The sequence below is a fragment of the Zootermopsis nevadensis genome, unplaced genomic scaffold, assembly GCF_977971745.1.
Source record: "Zootermopsis nevadensis isolate Lab colony 2312 unplaced genomic scaffold, Znev_1.0 Znev_ptg000022l, whole genome shotgun sequence".
NCBI lineage: Eukaryota > Metazoa > Arthropoda > Insecta > Blattodea > Termopsidae > Zootermopsis > Zootermopsis nevadensis.
In genome coordinates this window covers 14,434,386-14,457,770 of record NW_028259154.1, presented here as the reverse complement: position 1 = coordinate 14,457,770, position 23,385 = coordinate 14,434,386, and the positions used below count along the sequence as shown (strand labels likewise).

Sequence of the window (23,385 nt, the reverse complement as noted above, 5' to 3'; positions counted from 1 at the left end):
AGTAAGAATGACGCAATAAGTCTCGTGACAGATATGTAACCTGCACATGTGACAACATAAAGAACAAGGAGTTCTAGAATGCTTCCACATTTACAAAACTGATAGCAAGGTTTATACATGATTAATTATATGATGTAATGACAAGTTTATAAAGAAGTTAAAAATTTAGAATATTTCCTTAAACGTTTCTGCCAGTGTAAGAGGTTCGAAAATGTTACATTCACAATTTTATGATTATATTAAATGACGCTACTGTCACTTCCAGATCAGAAATGTTCATTGCAGAAACGTCGGCTTTATTGATTGAAAGGAAATACAAGCAATCATGGAGTTAATTGGGATGAAACAACCGGTGTTTTGTTCATTTGGAGAACCAATATAAAATATTTGGAACGTTTCGACGGTCTCCAAAATTAGGGTTGGCGATGCAGAGCTCCACTCCTTAAACTCTTGTCCTTGTCCCAATGCAAACGCAAATAAACACGAAAAGTCTGAGAATTTGTCTGACCTGTGTGAGGTATGTAAGTAAATCTTGAAACGAACCTAGGGTTGGCCACCCTGTATTGCCCCAGGTCGCACTCTGGCGGGTTTCCAGAGAATCATAATCAGGTCGTCGCCTTCATCACGATCTTGGACACCAGGGGTAGGTTAGTGATGTCGCCTTCAAGTGGATGCTCGCCGTTAGGTGCAGCTATATTTGTAGTGAAGCACTGGGATCTGATGAATCCAGGGTCAGTACCTGTGGGCCGCGAGTCGGTTTTCCCGCTCCGCGATGCAGAAACAACAACTTTCAGTAAGTTTACATATTCGATGCTACAAACGATATATATCGCTTTGTAACAGCGAATTAGTTTTTTCAAGTCTTCGGTGGGTGATGTCATCAGTAAAACAATCTGCTGTCCTGTCTCTTGGCATACTCCTTGTATCGTCTTGTAGTCGTCGTTTTTAATATCATAAAACTTATGTCCCAACATTTTTTATTTTTCTAGATGTTTTCCTATCAAACCTTTTTATGAATTTATTTCTGCAGTACAGAATAGAGGTTTGTCCTTAGAATCCTTTTCGGCTTTAACGCAAAACGGAATATTGCTTAAAAAGTACTAATTATGACTGGTCGTTATGTAATTTTTACCACTTCCCTTTATGTAAGATTTGAGGATTTCACAGCGGTGAGTATGAAGATTTCTGTCTTCTGGGTTGTTGCGCTGTGATATCGCCCTGATGACGGAGGCATTATTACCTCTGAAACGTTAGTTAATATCGACCAGACTACACAGCGCAGTAACCCAGAAGACGGAAATCTTCACTCCCCTTTACTTAGTTTTCTTTTAGGTCGAAGCAAGTGTAGTCATTTTCATCCTAATGCACTTCCAGTTAGGGAAAGAGTCACTGAATAGTGACATTGTCCACCCCTGGGTTAGATTTGATGATGTATTTGTATCCTGTGAGCCTGTAAGCTGTCTTATAGTTTCTTCTCGGTGGTATTAACATTAGTCTCTCGCTGCACATTCTTTGTTTTGTGGACGCCTGCCTTTATTTCCCTCTTCCCTTTAATAAACATCTTATGACGTCTGGCTTCAACGTATCTGTTACTGGTCTAAATAAAGCATGCTGTTCTGGAAATAATATTGGACATTTCAGAGGCTAATGAAGATCTAATGGGACTTCAGCTTTTTAATAACTCTTCGGATATAGGAAAGAGAATGTAACAAGAAACGAGATCACTGCGCAAAAAGGGCTTTTTAATCTATATTATTGTCTTAATACAACTCGCCTACATTTATTTGTTTATTAGTGGTTTATTTAACTACGCTTTTAATAGCTCAGACTAGCCTATATTGGTTCTAATGTTACAATAAATGAATGGATGGAAGCGGTGGCGAATTTACGTTCCTAAGTAAGGAAATGAGCTGAGCGGATTAAAAAATATTGTGCTCTGCTTAACTAAAATGTTCTTATTGTTGAATATTATCTGAAAAGCGATTCATTACATGCTGGAAGAATGCATTGATATATATATTTCGAAACGACAAGGTTTGTTGATGTTTATCTATGCCGCATTTACGTATTTCGTTTCACGGAGTGTAACATATCCCGGAAAGTTTCAGACCTGTTCCGACAATAAGAGTTATGAAATTCGATAGTAAAAATCTTATTTGTCTCACCTCGTATAATCTAAGAAATGGTTTTTTATTATTGTCTTGACATGGTAAGTAGCCTCGCCGCAAATTTGATACGCGAGATGCAAAATTAAGCACTATCGCATAGCGACCAGACAACTCTTAGTAGTAAAAATAAACATACACAACTACTTAGTATACTTCTTTTTGTTTAGACCAGAATTACAGCTCCTCATTAATGTACGGTATTTCATGATCTTACTTGAATTGCCTTAATTACGATACGAGCGGAATGGAAATCGAACCGTGTGACAAGAAACAAGGTAATTTTTTCACATAGGTTTTTAATAACAATTATATCGAGTTATACTTTAATGATCATGTTTGTCTTAAATCAAAGATTTCGTGAACATGTTTGAGAGGGATGATGCAAGTTTAATTTATGATCCCCTACCACTTCTTTGAATACATGTTAATAAACATAACGTGTCTGACCCACAAAAATAGTTTTAAAACGTGTTCTTCTTTTTAATGTGGATGTACATACGAACTACTATTCCCACGAACTTGTTCGGTCTCTAGCCATCAATCTGTTATGAATAGTTGAAGGGGATAAAAGGCAACTTCCATGAAGGTATAACCTCGTTTCTAATCCATTACAAATATTAGGCCGGTGTAACACAATTTAAAGTTTGTTGTTATCTGCCGAGATGAATATACATTAATTATCAACAACTGATTTCAGTTTATGATAAGTGTATACATACATATATATTAAAATATTCGTCTGATTGTCCGTCCGTATCTTTTTCTCCCAAACGACACGTTGCAAAAAAATAACAAATAGATAAGCAATTCCTCTAGGAGAGACATTCTTGGTAAAATTATCAGATTTTGTTAATTTCGAAATTTAGGCAGAAGGATGTCCATAAAATATATTATTTTTTATTATTAGTGTTCTGTCTGACGACAGGTCCATATGAACGGGATCCTTCATCCTTTTCTCGGACTGAGACCTGTTCATATACGTTCTTGGCAGATGATCCAAAAGTGGTTTGCTATTGCCTTCTTCTGTGTGTGTGAATGGAGTAATTGTTGGGATGCCACGGAGAAACCGGGGAGGCCACGGAGAAACCGGGGAGTCCCCGGAGGAAAACTCCGTGATACCTAGACCACGGTCTTGCCCAACACAAGTTATAAATCTGAGCACCACCGGGAATTGAACCCGGGACCCCAGGATTACAAGGCTAGTGTTCTGACCACTAGACCACCGTGGCGGTATATAAAATATATACAACAGCAATTTGTAAAAAGATATAAATACGAAATGTTCCTCTTGGAGAGAGGTAATCCCGGAAAAAGAGGTATTGATTTTTCTAAGAGCGAATGTGGGCGCAGGGGCGTTCTAAGAAGTTACTAATACAGCGGCGCATTTCTCCCAAACAGCGCGTCGTAGGAGAAGCATGGTCAAACACAGAACATGTTCCTATTGGACAGGTGGGTCGGAAAAATGGCCTGTTCGTTTTACTTAGGAAATTAGTCATGAGTGTGTTAAAGAAACAAACATGAACATCGGTGAGTTTCTGTCAAATGGCGAGTCGTAACAAGTGGTAAATACGGGAAGTCCTACTCTTCGAGACACAACTCAGGACAAATTATTCCAATAAAAAAAAGTAGATACAGGGGTGTCCTAAACTTACTCAGTGGTGCATTTCTCCCAAACGGATGTGTCTAGAGGAAATGGTGAGCTACCACACAGTTCCCTTGGAGAGACAACATCGAGAAACGTATTGCCTTATTTTGTTCCGAGAGACACAAGGATGTCCAAAATACGTAGTATACTACGGAGTCGTAGAAATTTGTATATTAAAACGTTCATCATGCAGAGACAAAATAACAACTAACCTCCATCTAATGCCGAAGTTAACAATATGTAGAGCTATACCTCCACTTTCTCATATGTATTTATGAAGCGGTGATTAATTAAGCACCAATATAATGCTTTGCCTTACATTTACATTATATAGTAACTGCACATAGGCCTATTTTATTAAGTTACATAGACTTGTACACGTTCTGTAACATTTTTATAAATTACATATAATTCTGGTTGATCTTGTAAACAGGTGTTCTTATAGGCAGATACTGAATAGAATAAAAGTCGAGTTACAAATTGTGTTATAGGCATCACAAACAAGAATTGGGTGTTGCAAATCCGTCTCGTGGTTTGGAAGGCGAAACAGGCCTCATGTAAGTAGAATGACCGTGATCCTATCCAGAGGTATCAAGATATAAGATTGTACGACGTTCGCTTTTAGTAAGTGTAATGAATGTCACAGGGCGGAGTCCGTCTTGGAAAGCTAGTAGTGTCTCATCTGGTCAGGGAACGTCTTTTACGGAACCATAAGATTTATTACCGTCTTCACACGAGTCCTCCATTGATCCGTATCTTGAGCCAGCTGAATTTATTCCACACTCCTATATCGTATTTCTTTAAGGTCCAATCTACGCGTCGGCCTATGACTTGTAATTGATTTAATTCCTACCTTCAGGTTGTACGACTAGAATTGTGTATTTCTTTCTCATTTGTCCTATGCGTGCTACATATCCTACTCATCGTATGCTTAACATGTAGCTAACTGTGACGGAATAAAATTTCTTTGGTTAGTCACAGTAGGACAAAGTGTGTATTGATAACACTTCAGTTGTCTATAATGTATTTTATTTTTCTCCGTATTTGTTTGTTGGTTATATATATTTGTGTTTGCCTGCCGTAGGCTTCTTGCTGTTAGTGAATACCCTAATAATTGAATTAAATTTGATTTATTTATAAACACTGAGTCAGAAGATAATAATTTGTATGTAGCCTTTATACGTGACAAGACATATTCAAGTATTTAAGCACATAATGTGGCAGATAACCTCAGAGCATAAGTTTATTACCAAGAAACCTTGAATATGAAAAGTACTGTGAGGAAATTAACAATTGAAATGGTCTTGAAATAGAAATAAATTGCTTGAATTAATTATATATTTTGTAAAAAGTACAGTAGTAAAATTTACGATTACATTGGTATGAAATTAATAGCCAATAAAAATAAATTCTGAGGAGCACCTGCAAAGTATAGTTTAATATAAATGCTTCCATCAGTATAAGGAGTCCTGGAAATTTTACAGATGTGGAAATTATGCAATTAAGTGATTACTCCTCCGAATTGGGGGCTTCTGGTACATTAAAACTTTAGGCATAGACGAAACATTAAAGTTTTTCTTCGTCACTGTGTTCTTAATTATTTACTCATAAATAAATATAAAACAGAATCGTCATAAGTAATTTCTACGCGAAGTTATATAAACTCCTGTGCGTTAATTGGTCTGTTCTTAAAATCAGAATATGGCGAATTACATATACATCTCTTCTTACCATCTCTTGACATTTTATTATAAGTAACAAATAAATTTTACATTTTTATAGACTTTTCAATAACTTATTTAACGGCATACAATAAATATTTCTCCTACTTTAATAAGTTTCATCAGCCACTTGAAACAACCCGTAATCAGATGAATCCAGTCCAGACCCCATTTCCTTAAGATTAATTTTAATATTATACTCCCATAACTCTTACGTCTCCCAAATGGCCTGGCTGTCAGAGTACAATTTTTGCATGCATTTTTCATCTCTCCCATCACATGAAATGTGTAATGATCTATAATTTTGGAAGCAAATCCGAATTGGAAGCAGTCAGATCTGGGTCTAATCCATGTTATCTGAAGAAAGTGGTTCAAATTCTGTAATTATTCTCTGGTGTAAATTGTTATGAATTATGTCAAATTGATTTTAACAATAACCTGTTTATATTCTCACTCAGAAAAAATTAACGCCTTGACAAAAATTAACACATAAATTAGGCCGTTGAATTCATTTCCTTCCTCAGTGTATTCTCCCGATTCACAGACCTGTGAATGGGCATTAATTGCTATGATTCTTGTTTCCGAATCTAAATGGAGAACAAAAGTTTTTGAATTTCTGCTGTATGTTTCTGGTAGCTCAGCCGGTTTTAACCCTATATAAAATAGCTGCTTTTTTGTTTGAACAGAGAAAAGTGCAAAATTTACGCCAGGGAGTACTATCATACGGAGTTGTGTGCATTCAACTATGAGTGCCTTTTATTGTGCTTTAAAATTTTTTGTTGTTGTTCACTGAAACATAAATGCCAACAGAAACGTGTTCATTCTACGTAGTACTAAAAGACAATGTTGTCGGCGTGTTGCTGGGATACAGCAATTATGATCCTGATGAACTGTTTAAAAAGGAATAGCAGTTAAGAGCTTATCGGAGCAGCATAGACACACAATGATAGTAGCTTCATGTTCATTTCTCTCGTTTTGAGCTGTCTGTGAAAAAGAAAAATAGAATCTTGCACCGCGTTATCTGTGGCTTGTAGGGACACCATAATTGCTTGGCATAGACAGACGTCATGAACCGAGGCCTGTGCCATGTCCATCAGTATCGCAATCTTACGTCTTAATTGAAAGAACTCTCATGTATACATCGTCTTCAGGGGTGAACAAATTGTGACATAGGTTGAAAATGTCGATTCAGTGATGTATTGATGTTATGCAATGTAGAGCTTTCACAGAGGCAAACAAAATATGATACTACATAAGAACAACTAATATATATTGCTTTAACTTTAGATGTATTGCAAGTGCAGACATTAAGAGAATATTTACGACGAATGAAAGATGCATATATTGTAGGAGTAATATGCAAAACTAATGAAGAAAAGGTGCCACAAAGATACAAAATAGACTAAGTTAAAGAGAATTGTTAAAAAATTGTGTCGTGGTTTTAATCACTATCTTCGAACATATACTTGGGGCGTTATACTGAAATGAGCCGAAACTGTTTTATTTGAAATCTTTGCCTACACATGGTCCATAATAATTTTTCTATTTTATTACATTCTGTCTAACATTTACAGTTGAAATACAGTCATTAGTTGATCTTTGATGCAATTTATCCTTTGGATTTTAAAACAGTGTTTAAGCTTGGATTGAATGGTTACGCATTGATACTGATTTATGAAACTACGACACAAGAAAACTGATAGTGTTTAGAATATGTTTACAGATTTTCTGTGAGATCATAATTAGAGGATTTTATTAAATTAATACGTTTTTCACCCATAATTAGCCTAAACAATAGCGGTACCTTTAAAATCTGTTTTTGATACCAATTTGGAACTCACTTAATCAGTTTTTCCGTGTTATCATTAAAATATACAATTTATTATGGTTTTTCAGAAAAGGTTTTCCAGGTTGTGTGTAAATTATCTTTGTCTGACAATTAATTGGATGGTTGAATTATGTTCCTTGGTGACTTATGTCTGAAGATTCGAGATTGACCACCGCAGTATTTCATCCATCATATTAATTTGAAGTTTCATTCGAATCACAATTGGATTTGCTGCGACAATAAGAGATAATGACTGGATGCAATCCACCTTATAAGGAAGCAGATAATTGGCTCTGTGAGGAAAATAACTAACAGGTTTGTGTACAGCTAACACTGTACACTTGGAGTGGTATATTAACTGACGTGTTCAGTCCGCGTATATACTTTATCTGTTGCCTAGATTTTGGGTACTTCGTGGATTTCTCTGTTCCGTTTAGAGAAGAGAATGATATTATCTTGATACATATTTCATTCACTTCCTAAATTATATTTGCTCATGTTTAATGAGCTTTACATCATACGACGCTATTTTACAGTTTAAAACCTATTTAACAGGTCCTCAGCTTCCTATCTATCAGTCAGGAAGTGTGTTAAAATAAAACCCAGCTATTAATACTAATGGGGGAGTGCCCCGTCTCCATACGTCTGACGAACGCGGAAATAATGTGTTATTTAATACTTATAAATATTTTTGGGACATTCTATATATGGCTATATGAATATGTATACTTGTCCTGTAAGAATGCAAGCGTATTGAAACAAATGTTGAATAAAATTATCGATGATGAACTAGCAAATGCGTATTACGAAGGATAAGATAATGCCTTTAAGCAATTTCTTGTAAAAAAATCGAGGCACTGGTTTGGAGTGTTTCCGCCACAGTAACATAACTTGAAATCACACAGATTATACGTACATTAAACACATATGTAATATATTATGTGAATTGCACTTTAATATACCGTCATCTCGTAACTTGCCTGCAGTATTTTAATTCAGCATTATAAGTTTCTGTATCAGACCTGTGATAAATATACATATGTATGCTAAACACAATTTTTGTTCGAGGTTTTCTGTGTAAGATAATGTAGCAGCTACATATTTGTCGTCTTACTTCATAGTAATTACTTTGATATACAATTTACATAGATGGATTTGGCATTGTCATTTATAATTTATATAGCAAACAAAATAGCTTTTCCTATTTTTATCTTTTATCAAATCTGTTGTTCAATCTGCACTCTTTTAATTGGTGACCGCTGATTGCTGAAGTGTGGGCCTGTCATTGCTCTATGAAGGCCATAAGCAAGGAGCTGACTACTCGCAGTGAAGAGATTATTTGTGTAAGATTTGAGGTTTTCACAGCGGTGAGTATGAAGATTTCCGTCTTCTGGGTTGTTGCGCTGTGTAGTCTGGTCGACAGCGCAACAACCCAGAAGACGGAAATCTTCAAGAGATTATTTGTTTGCATAGCAACCGATCTGAAGATAAGAAGATTTGTAACGACAGTAACAGTTCAGATTAAAGTCAAGAAAAAGTTAAAGCAGTTCAAATTCATGTAATTCTTACTACCATTGAGGTCTACATATTTTATTTTCCAGTCATCTATATAAGAAACAATATTAAAATATACGAAATATAATTTTACCCGTTTCTGCGTGTAGGTTTGATATCCACTTTGGTACTCACAATGGCTGAGGGTGTCTGAGTCAGGTGCCAAAGACATTTGGATCTAAGAGTCAGAAAGTAAGAGGAAAGATTGCATAATGAAGGATTTTATCATATTTAAACGCATTTTTCCACAAGATTATGTTCAAAGCAGGAGGAAATAATAAATGAAGTAACATGAAAATATTGTATGTTAAATAACTAGGTGTGAATGTATGTATTACGTTCAACTTATTCATGACAGGGACCAGTGGCGGGTTATTTTGAACACAGTAATTAACCTTAGACTTCATAAATGGCGGTGGATTTATTGACTGGCTGAGCCACTATTAGTGTTGATAAAGGGCTATGCAGGACCGTGCAGTTGGTAATTTGTGGTCACTGCATAGGTTCACAAAATATTAGTAAATAAAGCTTGAAGATAAATATAATAAATTCTAATCGTTGTTGTAAAATTGTAGGGTGTGTAACAAGTAGCCTATAGTGTTAATGGTATAAAGGGAGCCACAGTTTGACAAAGAAGCAGTAGCAACATAACCGATGAGGTGGCAGTGCAGATTTAATCATCTCACTGATATCTGATGCAGTTCTTAACTTATTATAAACACTGTGTTAACAGGACAGACAAATTAGTAAATTAGAGCGATTCTCAAATTGTAAATGTTCTCTCTAAATATATTTTTAAAGTAAGTCTTGAAAAGTAAACCTAAATGCTGTATTTGAATGAATTGTCTTGCTCAACTAATTAGCAGTAAATAAAGTATTCTATGAGGGTCTCTCTGAATCCTAAGACCGGTTAATACGTGCAACATTACAGAAACATTGCAGTGCTGAGTTAATATGCGGGAGGTGGAGTATGTGATGAAATTTCTTTAATGAGCAAACTGTGGTTTCAAAATGTGGCCTGTAGCCTCCCCTCTCCATGCAGTTATATTGCACCAACTGCATTTACCCAGATTCATGAAATATGAAGTCCAGGCCAGTTATATTACCCCTCTTATCGTTTCCTTATTATGTTTTACGAAGTTAGGATTAAAATTTAAGGAAAGAGACTGGACATAAATGGGATAATACTGCTGAAGTGGATTTTAGAGAAATAGCGTGTGATGGTGTAGACTGGATGGAGGCTGCTCAGAATAGTAACCTATGAAGGGCTTTTGTGAACACAGTATTTAACTTTTAGATTCAATGACGTAGAAACAGATAATTTATTGAACGTGAGAATAATTATCAAGTGTTGCATCGTGAAGTGAGGTTATCAACCAATGGAAAGTATCCTTTATGAAAATAATTTAGAATTTCCCTTGTATGTTTCGTAGAAGTTGAGGTTTGTTTCTTTACTTGTAGGAGTGTACTTGGACAGCATACTGTTCCATACGAAAAGATATGAGATCACGTTTGCAACATCCACTATACCATGTTTTCAACCCATCAGCTGGTGAGTACCGATGACCTCGATTGAAATTTAATCATAAATAACATGGCTGAAATCACTGCATTCAAAATTAACAAGTCGTGATGTACCGTGTGTTTAAATTATTTTTCTAACGCAGTCGGCCTCTGTATGGTGTAACAGACTGATAATGCACCGCGTGTGGAAGCCTCTGTGTTTTGCATGGAAATGACATAACATGTTCAGATGAAAGAAAATTATCTGATGAAGCACACAGGAACTTGCGCACGAACTGATTTCAATATCCAAACAAGTTTCTTTGTTTACGTAGATGAATGCAGTCACTTACATTCTAGACTCATCACTATGAGGAAAATGTTGTATAATCACTGTGATGTTAAATGCCATGTAAATTGTATTATTATTTCAAATGCCATGTTTTTAGATCTTAGAAGACAGGAAATATTATAGATAAGGCCGGATAGGGAGAAACTGGTTTAATAATGGAGAAGTTTTTTATAGTCTTATATAATATTTTTATATGAAGACTTGGGAATATTACACATGAAGAACACTGGTGATTTTTTCAGAAATAATTGTAATTACGACAAAGAAGTTTATTGTGTATTGGACATGCAAGTCGGATAAAATAGACGAGTTTCAAAACGCGCATTTATTTATTTAGGTTGTAGGAAACTGCGCGCAGAAGTTTAAAATAAAAAAGAACATAAAGAAGGTATTAGATAATCTCAGAGCTAATGATGGCACAACTGCAAAAGATTGCTACTTTTTGTTTGTGTGCGACACGGAAGGAATTTAAATTACGTTTTCACGGTGGCGATTGTGGTATCAATAAATGCAAAGGAGGATGTAATGGTGCCTATGGTGTGGTCTGGCGGAGACTGCGATTGGCAGGAGTCTGAATCTGGAGTGTAGAGTCAGGAGGTCAGTTTTCTATTAGTGCGTTTTGTAGAAATCTGGCATCAGTCGCCATGAAATTTTTTTATTATTTTGTTTGTAAAGAAATTTTATAAATGTTATTTCAACGCGATCTGCAAAGATAATGCTACATACATTGTACTACTTTTCAAGACAAAAATGTTTCATATCCGTCAACTTCATGAGTTATATTACGATAGTAATTTAAGTAAAATGGAACTTTACTCATTTGCACCGAGCTAGATTTCATTGTTTCTTTTGAGTAGCGATAATAATGTGACGCGTTTTGACATGGTTAAATTATGTATAGAATGCACCAAAGAAAAATAACGATGTGTTCCGGATTTTGTAGTCGGAGGGTGCAAGAAGTAACAAGATTTACGAAAGAGTGTCACTTCAGTATGAGACAGGGATAATATTATGAATGTGTGGAAATATTCAAAGAGTGGCGGACGAGTATTGTAGATAATTGGCGTTCTGGTCGACATCTACAATAGCATATGTTCAGATTAACCAATGGGTCGATAATTGTATGTGGGACAATCGAATGATTACTATTGATGAAACTGCATCTAAAATAGCATCATCCATTGAAAAAAGATGTGTAAGAATCGGCTAAGATCTGAATAAAGATATTTTATTTTGATGTAGTCGGAAAACTGGTGGACATTTCGTTCAAACTACATTGAAAAATTGAGCAATAATCCTGGAAAAATAAGTTTTCATAACTTCTGCTGGCTTTCCTATTTCACGTACATTTATGTTGAAGAGACGCATAAGTTTTGACTTATTCTGGTAAATTGTCGATTAGAATTACTGGTCTCGAATGCATTTGAATCTTGGCGTTTCGATTGCGAACCAGATAAGCTACACGCGGAGTAATAGAAATCAAGAGTAACAGTAGTGACGTCATATTTGATGACTGTAACATTGATTCGGTAGTCCTGAATATTTTACTGACCGTCGTGACAGCCAAATTTCTCTTCATAAACCTTACTTCGTGTAAAGCCTTATCTCGAGTTCTTTATCGGAATGTTAATAAATTGCCTTCGATTGAATATACAGATGGGGTGTCAAAGCACTTCTCTCTGCTCTCCTGTTCCACGCGGTGAATGTTCTAATTTGAATGCCACGTTTATTCGTGGCCGACCCCCCCCCCCCATCATAACATTTGTTTTTTATAAGACATAATGAATACCTCGAAATTAATCTGTGTAAATTATGTGTGAAAATCGTGATAAGTAAGTAGATGTAGATATCTAGTCTTGTCTTTCTTAGGCCTGTGACGAATGTTTTACATCATTTTGGCGCTCGTTAATGTAAGAAGTGTGTTTTTTTTAGAACAATGTAACACAGCGAATTATGCAACCTTACTTTCTAACACGGATGACCTAATGTCGTACACAACAAGCAGCTAAATTTGTTGCTTCATTTAATAGCAACCGAAGACACTAAATCATTCATTTAATACCAGAGAGTTAATGCCACATGCATGTCTGTGTAACATTCAAGCGAGCACAGTTGTTGTTAGACTTGTAACCTGAAGATATGGAGATGCAGTTTCATGTTTAATTTTATTATTTTATGTTATAGGTTTTGTCACTTCTATAGCCGAAAATTTAAGAGAGAACATCGCTTGGTACTTTAAATTGTACCTAAATAATTATTATTTCGGTTAATTTTACACTGTATAAAAATCTAATTTGCTGTAATGTATCCAGTCCACACGCCCACATCATTTTAAATACCCGAATAATAATTTAATCGTAATTAACAGGAAACAACTTAGCAGCTTATGACACAGTAAAATAACTGAATAATAAATTATGCTATTCTTAACTAACTAGATGACTTACCGAACCCGAAGGTTCATCACCGAATGAACCAAAGCCCTCCGCCGAACCCTGTCCTGGGCCAACAAAATCCAGTCTCCTTAAACTCCTATCTTCCATAGATCCCGCCTGACATTATCCTCCCATCTACGTCTAGGTCTCCCAACCAATACCCGGTGCACACCTCTTGCCCCATCCATGCTCGCTACATGTCCCGCATGCTATTCTTATTCCATAGCAAATAACCAGTGTAATTCGTACAGTGCCGTAAAATAATCAATAACCTAGTTTCTTTGTCATGTTTATCAGTTAAAAATAATCGTTGTAGTTGATACAGTGTTTGAAATAAACGCTTAAACAACTGTATTATCTTATTAGACGCTAAATAACCTCTGATCTTTGTTGTCAGAGATGTTATGTAGCACAGGTGTAGACAAATTAATCATCGGGTCTCACGAACACAAAGAGGACACGAACGTGAGTCTATAATTCCAATTTGAGTGAGACAGTGGAGTAAGATGGGATCAAGGGTCACACTCTGCACATCTCCTTTCACATCCTAGGGGCGGTTTGCTGGATTGGGACCATAAGTAGAAGGTGTTTCGTGCGTAAGTCGTCATTGTTCTTTCTACTAGATACTCAGTCATGTGTAGAATATAGGATGCATTGTGAACTACGTTGAAATGGGCTGCTTATACTCTGACGAAAATAAAAGAGGGGACGTGAGGATAGAAGAACAGTTTAGGGATTAAACTAATTGAGTCTATGAGTGTCATGTTACCCCCCTCAAAAAATACCCGCCAGCACATGTCTTGATGTCAGTGAAAGTTAAAAAATAAAAATGACAAATAATTGTTAAATTGTACTTATATGGACTAAACAGTTAAATAAGTATCATAAAATAATTGAAATGCCAATCAGTTGATTATATAAAATTTGTAGGCGAATTGTTAAGTAACCAAAGAATTATACGGTAAGAGTTAGATGACTTGTGCAGTTGAGAAACCGTTGTTAGGGGAACTAAACAAATGCAAGGCTGGATAGAAATGGGACATTTAGAACATTTGAAGTATCGCACTTAACGTCTGAACTTGGGACTGGGGGGGGGGGGGGGGTTGAGGGTCAGACTACCTTGACCTGGTGAGACGTGTCACCAAGTACGAATAACAAATATTTTACAAATGTTACGTGGCTATTCTTTATGGATTAAAGTCTCAAATGTTTATTTAAAATATGCAGACGTGACAACAGAGTAGGTAAGAATGGCTGATTGTTTTCATGTCTGTCTATTTGTGTATGTTCACTGTTGACGTATCCAAGCAACGTCTATATCAATTTATTCTATCAGTTCTGGAATTTAATAACTGTGAAATTCAGAAGTGTTGTACCTCTGATACTTTTTACGCATACGTACGTCGTCGCACAGAATGGGAATCGTATCAGAAAGTGTTGGAATTCGATTCCCGCACCAGCCATATATCGTTCTTGTTTTTTGCTCGAAGGCCATAATTAACGTATAATGAGAGGTCACATCTCTTTGCCTGCCCGACTTACCGAAAACAGTGGTTGAGTAAGTAGCACCCCTGTTTCTTATTCGGGATGTTCTGTGGTAGAATCTCAGTCCAGAGAGCATGGAATGTCTGCTGACGGAGACAGTAGGTACCCCCCCCGAAACGTCGATATCTACCTACAAGTCCATATGGCGTTACAGCCCCGCAGACCAACGTCGATGTCTTCACCGAATCTGATGTTTCATATTGATACTGGGGATGTACACTAAATGCTGTCGAGCGAGTATCATTTTAGTATGTAGCCTTATTTGTCACTCGGCTATTCAAGAAATTCCCTATTTTGTGGGCCCCGAAGTTTCAGTACTATCTTCAGAAGAGCCCACCACTGGGTCCATATTACTTTGAGATCCATTTAAATGTCATCCTCCCATGTATGACTATTTTTTATGTGGTCTCGTCCCTTAGCTGTATAGATGACGGTCTTCTGGGCTGACGCGTCGTGTACCAACAAGACCACAATAAAATCTCAAATCCATCATTCTCCCTTCATGTTTCCTGACCAGAATTGTGTATTTATTTCCCTCATCACTTCCATGCGTGCTATATGTCAGCCTCCCACCGCAGTGTCTACAGGGCTTATAAATATAATCGGGGCAGTAGAAAACCAGCAAATCAAATTTTCCCATACCAATACTAAACTTATTTTCACAAATCTTTAAAACCACTTTTAAATAATTTGTAATTAGCCAATATTTTTTCTAACATGTTAATTTTAAGTCGTTTCGTCTTTTATCTAGATTGTCGCTACACTTGTGTATTAAAAGGAAGACCGAAAAATGAGATGGTTTGAAATTCTTTCTTCATTCTCGCTCTACGTGTTAGAATAAAGTTAGCTAGCAAGGTATACAACACACGGAATTTCACTTCGTCGGTAATAAAGTTTTTAACGGAGTGTCCGTATCATCAGTTATTCGGGCCAGACTAATCAAGATGACAAAGCAAATCGACGACCTTGCTTGAAAACACGGGACCTTGGCGATCCTAACGGGACACCTAGAGCTCGATTCACACTGTCATGACACTCGGTTAAACTATAAGCTAGTTGCTGCATTCCTTTGTGGCGAAAAATGTTTCTGCGCAGGGTGTTTATTTCTTCCATACTAACAAGTTAAGTAAAAGGCACTAGCTAGTTTAATCCGAAGGTTTGCGACGACGATGTTGAAGTAACAAAGTTCCATTGTCTTAATATAATTAAAACACGACCTCCCTATAGGTACTAGCTCTGTTGATTGCGCCCAACAGAGTGGGTTTCACCTGAGGAGTCTCCGAAACGTCGTGTTTTAATTTTATTAAGACGATATTGTTCAGAAAGTCTATTTTAACATAGCTTATTAATTAAGTGCATCAAGCATGGGGGTTATGAGAAATTCATTAGGTAATTTAATCAGAAAATTTCAAGGTAAGATATCACTTAGAAGTCCTAGGCTGAAAATGGAGGATAATATTAAAATGGATGAGCAAATTTGACTTTGTAAAAGTGTGGACTAGATTGAACTTATTCAGGATAAAGTCTAATGGATCATGAAACTTTGGGTTCCTTGATTGGCTTTTAATTTTTGGCTAGCTGAGCGACTATAAGCATTGGAAAAAGTAAGCTGTTATGTTTGTACAAAACGTGACTATAGTGGCTATTTTGACTTTTGTATTCCCTTCTCAGTTTTTCTGAATGAATGATGGGATATTATCTTTAAATAGTCCACGAAAAATTGTTTCCAAATCCATGTGGTTACTTAGTTGACCGAAATGTGTCAGTACTCAACATTGGCCTCTGCATGAGAGACAGAAGGCGTGTATATTAATGGAAGACTCTGCCACAACGTTCTTAGTTGCCTTTGAGAAGAGTTTTATTAGCTGTTGTTAGTTCTGGTTATGTTTTGTGTGTTAACTTGAGCAAGGAAGTTTTACTTCATTTCCGAATGAAACAACAGCTCTGAGTTTCTGTAATTGTTCGAAACTCTGATATTTCGTATTGTTTTAAATTACGATTTACGAATAAAATATCTTAATACGTGTATGCTCATAGAAAACGCTGCTGATAGCCGGGTAACAGCCGGTTTGGCCCTACTTTCACATTATGCATTCTTCTTTCTCGCATAGAATACATTCAGTGCAGAGACTTTTGTAGATCTAATTAATGTAGACTTATCGGTGTCTTAATAACTAGAAGTATCAACTATTTCGGCTTGTTCAGAATTAATAAACACCAATTCATTGTTTGCTTGATTTCCACACTGTATTGTACGGCAGGTACACGACAAATGAATCAATGCATAATTAATGGCTTCACAACAGGGGAGGTGTTAATAAACAGAAAATATATTTCCATGTTTAATGAAGTGTGAACTAGTAAGTGCACGAAGGCTGCCGTACCATTTTTAATAGTCAGATGGATAATTCCTTTTACTGGAACGGAATTAATTCAGGATGAGGGAAAGGACTTTAATGCTTTACATTTTATTTACATGATGCATTATTTACGGTAATGTTATTTTATTCCTATATCGAGTTTCATGACTACACTTAGCACACTTTTGAAACATTTATTATTTAATGTTGACATTCTTCCTTAAAGTTAAAAACTGCATATAGTTAAGAATGCAAGATTTAATGCAGACTTGAACGAATAACTGGCGTGTTTCCACGTGTGTACGCCATGCATTATTATGTTCGACAAATGAAGGCTGTTAGTTAAATCAGGAAATTTGCAGGACTACAAATATCAGTTTTGCACAAATTTTATAAGATACATGTATTCATTTCAAAACTTAACCAGACAGCATTCATTTGCAAATATTATGGTAATATTTTATTTCAGTCTAACAGTTCGTGTGGATTCAGAAATTATTAATCTCTGCCAATGTTTTAAATAGAAGATAAACATTTGAGATAATTGTCGGACTACAAACTAGGTGTGATTAATCTTAGTTTTTTTCTGGATTGCTGCACGTGCATTTTATGACGCTTGTGTGATTTGTTTCCTTGGCAAAACTGTAAACTTCAAGGCTGTTTATGGGTGAGCAAATAATATGAATCCCGAGGACACGCTGTGTGCCATGAGGCATCTCTGTTGCTCTAGTTATTAAAGATGACATTTTTAAACAAGAAATAAATTTATACTTGAGAATATTAAGTGGGGTACTTGACATAAACGCATTGATGCAGAGACCATAAAGTTGCAATGAAAGTCATGGTCTCTATGCAGTTAAGAAATATGCATTTTGTAGCCTGTATTTGAATAGAACAGTCTGCCACTTCAGCATCCTTGTGCAGATCCACATATAGATTAGTGAGGAGATTAATGTGTCTTTGTATTAATCGTTTTTTATGCAGAAAAATAAACAATTTTTATGGAAAAATAAAACAACAAGCAGGAACGCTAGCAGACTCGCCTGGAAGTGACTTGCTTATTCGTCTAAATGCTATGTACATGTATAATTGCACACAAAATTTTTGTTGGTTAATCTGAAAAGAAGAAGACCCTTCTATGAACTGGGAGAGATGGGTCTATGTGGAGGGTTTTTACGAATATCCGGGTTTCATAGAAGTGCAGGAACGTCTTTTTTGACTAACTGAGCGACTATAAAGTTGTTCAAAAATTAACTCTTTTCCATTAAGATAGTTATGTACAAGAGATCCCGGATGTAGCCTCTGATTAATGTTGTAGGCCGTTGGCGGTGTTTTTGTTTTTTATACTCTTCTCTCTCTCTCTCTCTCTCTCTCTCTCTCTATATATATATATATATATACACATATAGTTAAAAACTACATGGGCTTAGGCCTCTTATCATTCAACCACTTTTATATTTCATTGCTGTTTCTCACAGAAGTTATCTATGCTACCTTAAATAGCTATCTGTTTGAAAAAAAAGTATTGTTACAGTGATATTCCTAAAGTGGGTTTTTTCGTAATAATCCAACCATCTAATATAATTAAAGCAATTTTACTACCTAAGGCTTCATTGCCGCCTGAACTAATGTTTACCATCTCCGACCTCTGTGTACCGAAGGAAAAATATCTACTCAAAATTTCTCTGAACCGTTTTACTTTTCACTTTCTCAAGTTATATCATTTCTTCTTATTAGAACATTTGTTATATTTTTGTCAGTTTCGTTTTATATTCATGTGTAAGTGAGAGAAAATCACTTCGTAATTTTCCTTTCAATGTCAATACAGTAAGTGGAAAATATTTCATGGTCGGATTCTATATTCATAGCGGATGTATTAGTGTATTCCTCCTTGATCCTACACTCCCATTTGCCTTATTTACTAATGAAACTATTTATGAAATCCACTTCAGTATTTGCGATCACTATCTCCAAAACTAGGTGTTGTTGAAAGAAGAAGTAGTAGTCTAAAATTTATGGCAATAAAAGAAATGGTTTATTCTACCCACATAGTACAAACCCGACAGGTGACACTCAAGTTAAAGTAGTACTTTCTATGCAGTCCACGTTCAAATTGAACTTTTCGTCCACATTTCTTACAGCAAGGTGACATAAGACACGTCCTGACTCCTACTTCATAAGGAATTTCACTCCAATGTGAATCGTGCTTCGGGCCGGGTCTATTACTGTGTGGTGTACGATACAGGCACAAACATAAATTCGTCTAAACATGTCTGCCAGTACTCGCAGTATCTTTCAGAATTTTTAAACGTTTCTTTTAATGTGTCCCTCGGTATAACAAGTTTTCGAGTTTGTGTAATTCATGAACATGGAAACGGCAACAAATATATAAAGCGTGTCCCGAATGTTCTTACTCTCAGAAAATTTAGTTACGTTGTTATTATAATATTACTATATAGCTGCGTCCCATGTAATAGTATTTGTCGAGAGAAATGCATCAAAGTTTGTTTTCGAGTGCAATAGAAAGTAGTAATATCGATAAAGAATCTATTCAAAGAATTCTTTGTGCATTCATGGTTTTAATTTTTCAAGCACTGGGATTCTCAGATACTTCCTCAGATTGGCTTGTGATTTGTTTTGATCTCATATTATATGATTGACGTTAAGTAAACTTATAACAAAACTAATATATCCATAAGTTTATAATAAATAGTAAAGAGTGAGAAATAATATCTTCATATCTTCTACTTTTGCTTATGTTTTTAAATTTAATTTATTTTTTTATTAATTAATATTTGATATATTTTATTCTTTAACATAGAGAGAATGTGGCGTAATTACGTCCGTATATGTCTGTCAGGTCTGTAATAACTTTGAAACAAGTAGCCGATATTTATGAAAGTCATACAATTCTACCAGTGAAGGTCATCCAATCTCTGTACTACTATTTCTAATATCACGGTAGACTCCAGTTTATAACAGATTATCTTTTAGATAACTTTCATCCTATACTTAATAAATGATGACCATGCAAACTTTAAATACTTTGATGACAATCGATGGACAGTTTAAGCTAGAGTCAAGAACATGTTATGTTGGAAGTTATGAAGGTTTCTGTGTATCAAAATTTCAAGGAGTTAGAGACCCCCTGAGTACTTGTATTTTATATCACTGATATTTCCTTTGGTTTGCTTCCTTGTTTATATTTAGCTTGTTTCTCCCGATTTATATAACGACGGTTTCAGTTACTTTCATCGCAAGCCTGTAATATCGGGCTTTGATTCTTAAATCTTGGTTTCTTTCTAAATGTAGATATTTGGACCGAAGAAGCAGGAAGCAACCAGAAGCTCGGGAAAATTGCATAATGAGAAGCTTCTTAATTTGTTCTCTTCACACAGTATTATTAGGTTGATAAAAGTAAATAGTATGAGATGGGCGGGACATACAGCACGCATGGGACAGATGACAAACACATGCACAAATTTACTCGGAAAATCTGAAGTGATGAGACCCATTGGGATTCCATGATCAGGTGGAAGGATAGTATTAAAATGGATCTTATATAAATATGTTATGGACTGGATTTGTCTGGATCAAGGTACTGACTGAGAGCTGTCTCCTATTATCACTGTAATTAAAATTGAGGTTCCATGAAGAGCGGGTAATTTCTTGCGTATATCAGCGGCTGTCGGGTGTCAAGAAGGATTGTTCTGCATGGTATTAGCTTTGTGAGTTGCACGGTTTATGTTGAATTGAATATGAATGACAGTGGGAGGGAAACGTTTTAAAAGCAGTCTATTATTCCATGTGTTTAATGTTAAATTGCTCTTTCGGACTTTGTCCATGTAGTGAATTATAGAATAAAATAACGTTTGGAAAACTCGATTCTGCTTTCATAATCGGGTAAAAAAGGGGAGAAATCTGTTGGGCCCCCTGCCACTAGTATTCTAATAAAAACGAAGGCTGCAGCCATCACACTCTGTATGCACCAATAATATTATTACTAAACAAAATTTAAACATTCAGATAACATTACAAATATCTAGTAGACCTTCGTCTGTGACCAGTTACTCTGCCATAATAATAAATAAAGTAGGTCATTGCCTGACATAAAAGTCAAGTGATAGCACTCCAACGTCAAATTAGGGAGAAAGGTCCATTACATTCGAATATCTCTTACAGATTTTACTTAAATTCCATGTCTCTTTCAGCCAAATACTTGGTTTATACTTCAAAACATGCAATGATCGCAGCCTTACACATATTTTACAATTAATAATTTACAATCATTTTGCTGTTATACGCTGTGTGAGCTATGCAGTTAAAGTATTGTTGAATAAAAAATTGAGTTTCTTTCACTCAACACATATTTATTTATAACGTTAAAACATAATTTATTACTTAGCATCCTTTCTCTGTAAACTAATTAACTGAAATTGCTATATTACAACGAATGGTTATTTATCTCTGTATTATTTAGCATGTTTAAGTTCTGTCCAGTCATCCTCAGGGGTAATGTATTTTCATTACTTTGCGAAAACTTTTGATTGCAGTGTACATAAATATTATGTAACATTTTATTAAATGGTGTAACTATTAAATACCAGCATGTAAAGTGGCTAATCGCTAAGTGGTAAAGTGGCTAATCGAAGACAAAATCTCCTACGTTGCATGAAAGAAAGCAAATCATTGGGAGTTGAAAATTACATAATCTTCTCAACCAACTTGCGTTTTCATGCCATTATCCCGGCATCATAATGTTTATTGTTTTGGCTGTTGTGCTAGTTATTATTATTAAGTTAATTGGGTGTTCAAATAAAGTAGGTGATGAAATGTTTCAGATCGAAGTATTAATATCCTCTTGGAGAAAGAATATTTGGAAATTGGTGGTTATATATGAGCGTAATTTTAACTTAAAACATATTTAATTAAAAACAGAGTGGACAAAAGATATTTAGGAACAATTTTGTTTGACCAGTAATGAGTTTAATATTAAGTAGGATTTGAGGTTTTCACGGCGGTGAGTCCTGATAAGGGAGGTAGCAAGGACCTCTGAAACACTGGTAAACTTCTACCAGATTACACGGCGCTTCAACTCAGAAGACAGCCGTCTTCGAGTTTAACATTGTTTACATTCATGCGGTGTTTTGTTTTTAGGTTGTGGTCGTCAAATATTAAAGCAGAACTTAATGAGAACGAACCGCACCTATATTTTAGCCTTGAATGAGGTATGAAATTCCACTGTGGCATAAAACATTCTAGGAATCTCCGTACGCAGGCATATGCACTATTGTGCAATGCGTTTTTCAACACCTGTTAGTTTTCACAAAACACTTTTGTCTGTAAGGTCCTTGTTGTCTCGAGCGTAGTTTTAGTGTTCGTTTGAAATTGATATGATTGGCTGCCACATATCTTACATTTGTCCTAATTGGACGGCTATCTTTGTTTCATCTCGGTACAAATGTATATTCACATTCGCACAGCATAGCACAACAGGAAAGTTGTTTGTTCTAAACAGGCCTGCTAATAATCTATTGTGCTTACGAAGTAAATATCTCTGCTGTTGATTATAATTACCTTGATATCACGCATTTGAAGTTAGTTAAAAAGGACCAGAAACTTGTGAAGTGTACCAAATAATGGATAGACAATCGACGCAGGTGTAAGATAACAGACTGAGTGCAGAGGAGGAAATTTGAGGGAAGTAAGAGCCCCCAACTCCGCCTCAATTTTCAAACTCGCAGTGAACTGTAAGCATCTGGAGTGCTGTAAATATTTGTATTGGATAAAAAATTAATGAAAGCACGTATTATATGACTAATTATATGAATGTACATAATTAATGGCCACAGTTCCCTCTACTTCATTTCTTTGTCATTAGTTTTAAAAATTCTAATAAATGGCTACGGGGTAAGAGTTCTTCGTGACGTTTTGTAAGTATTGGTGTGCTATTAACTTCAAACGGTCTATGCAAATGCCCTTCTATACTCGTGTTTTAGTCTAGCGTTTCAAAGAGCAAACTTTTATGTAATTAGATTCTTGAACTTTTCACTATATTCTAATACAAATTTCCACTTTTAAAGTACAGTAGGCTGAAGGCTGTACATAATTAAAATTCAGATATGTATTTCAATTTATTTTTAATAGCGTTTAGTTTGTGAGACCGGCTATCCTGACGTAAATTTCGTGGTTTTACACAGCTAATTCTCTAAATATGTTTCAATGCTGTGTTATATTACGCAACAGACAATGGATAAGCAAAAAATAATCAAAT

The 23,385-nt window shown here is 35.6% G+C and overlaps 1 protein-coding gene across 2 annotated transcripts in view; it reads left to right on the top strand.

The window, feature by feature from the left end:
* Positions 1–612: 612 nt before the first annotated feature.
* Positions 613–23,385, top strand: part of LOC110839745 (uncharacterized) — a 276,902-nt gene continuing 254,129 nt past the window's right edge. Inside the window, exons 1-2 of one of the 2 annotated variants that reach the window (XM_022084226.2) lie at positions 613–793; positions 10,378–10,468. In XM_022084226.2, coding sequence (XP_021939918.2) covers positions 655–793; positions 10,378–10,468 — 230 coding nt within the window. In that variant the 5' untranslated portion in view covers positions 613–654. The remainder of the gene's footprint in view (positions 794–10,377; positions 10,469–23,385) is intronic. The other variant, XM_087353669.1, reaches the window with a different exon arrangement.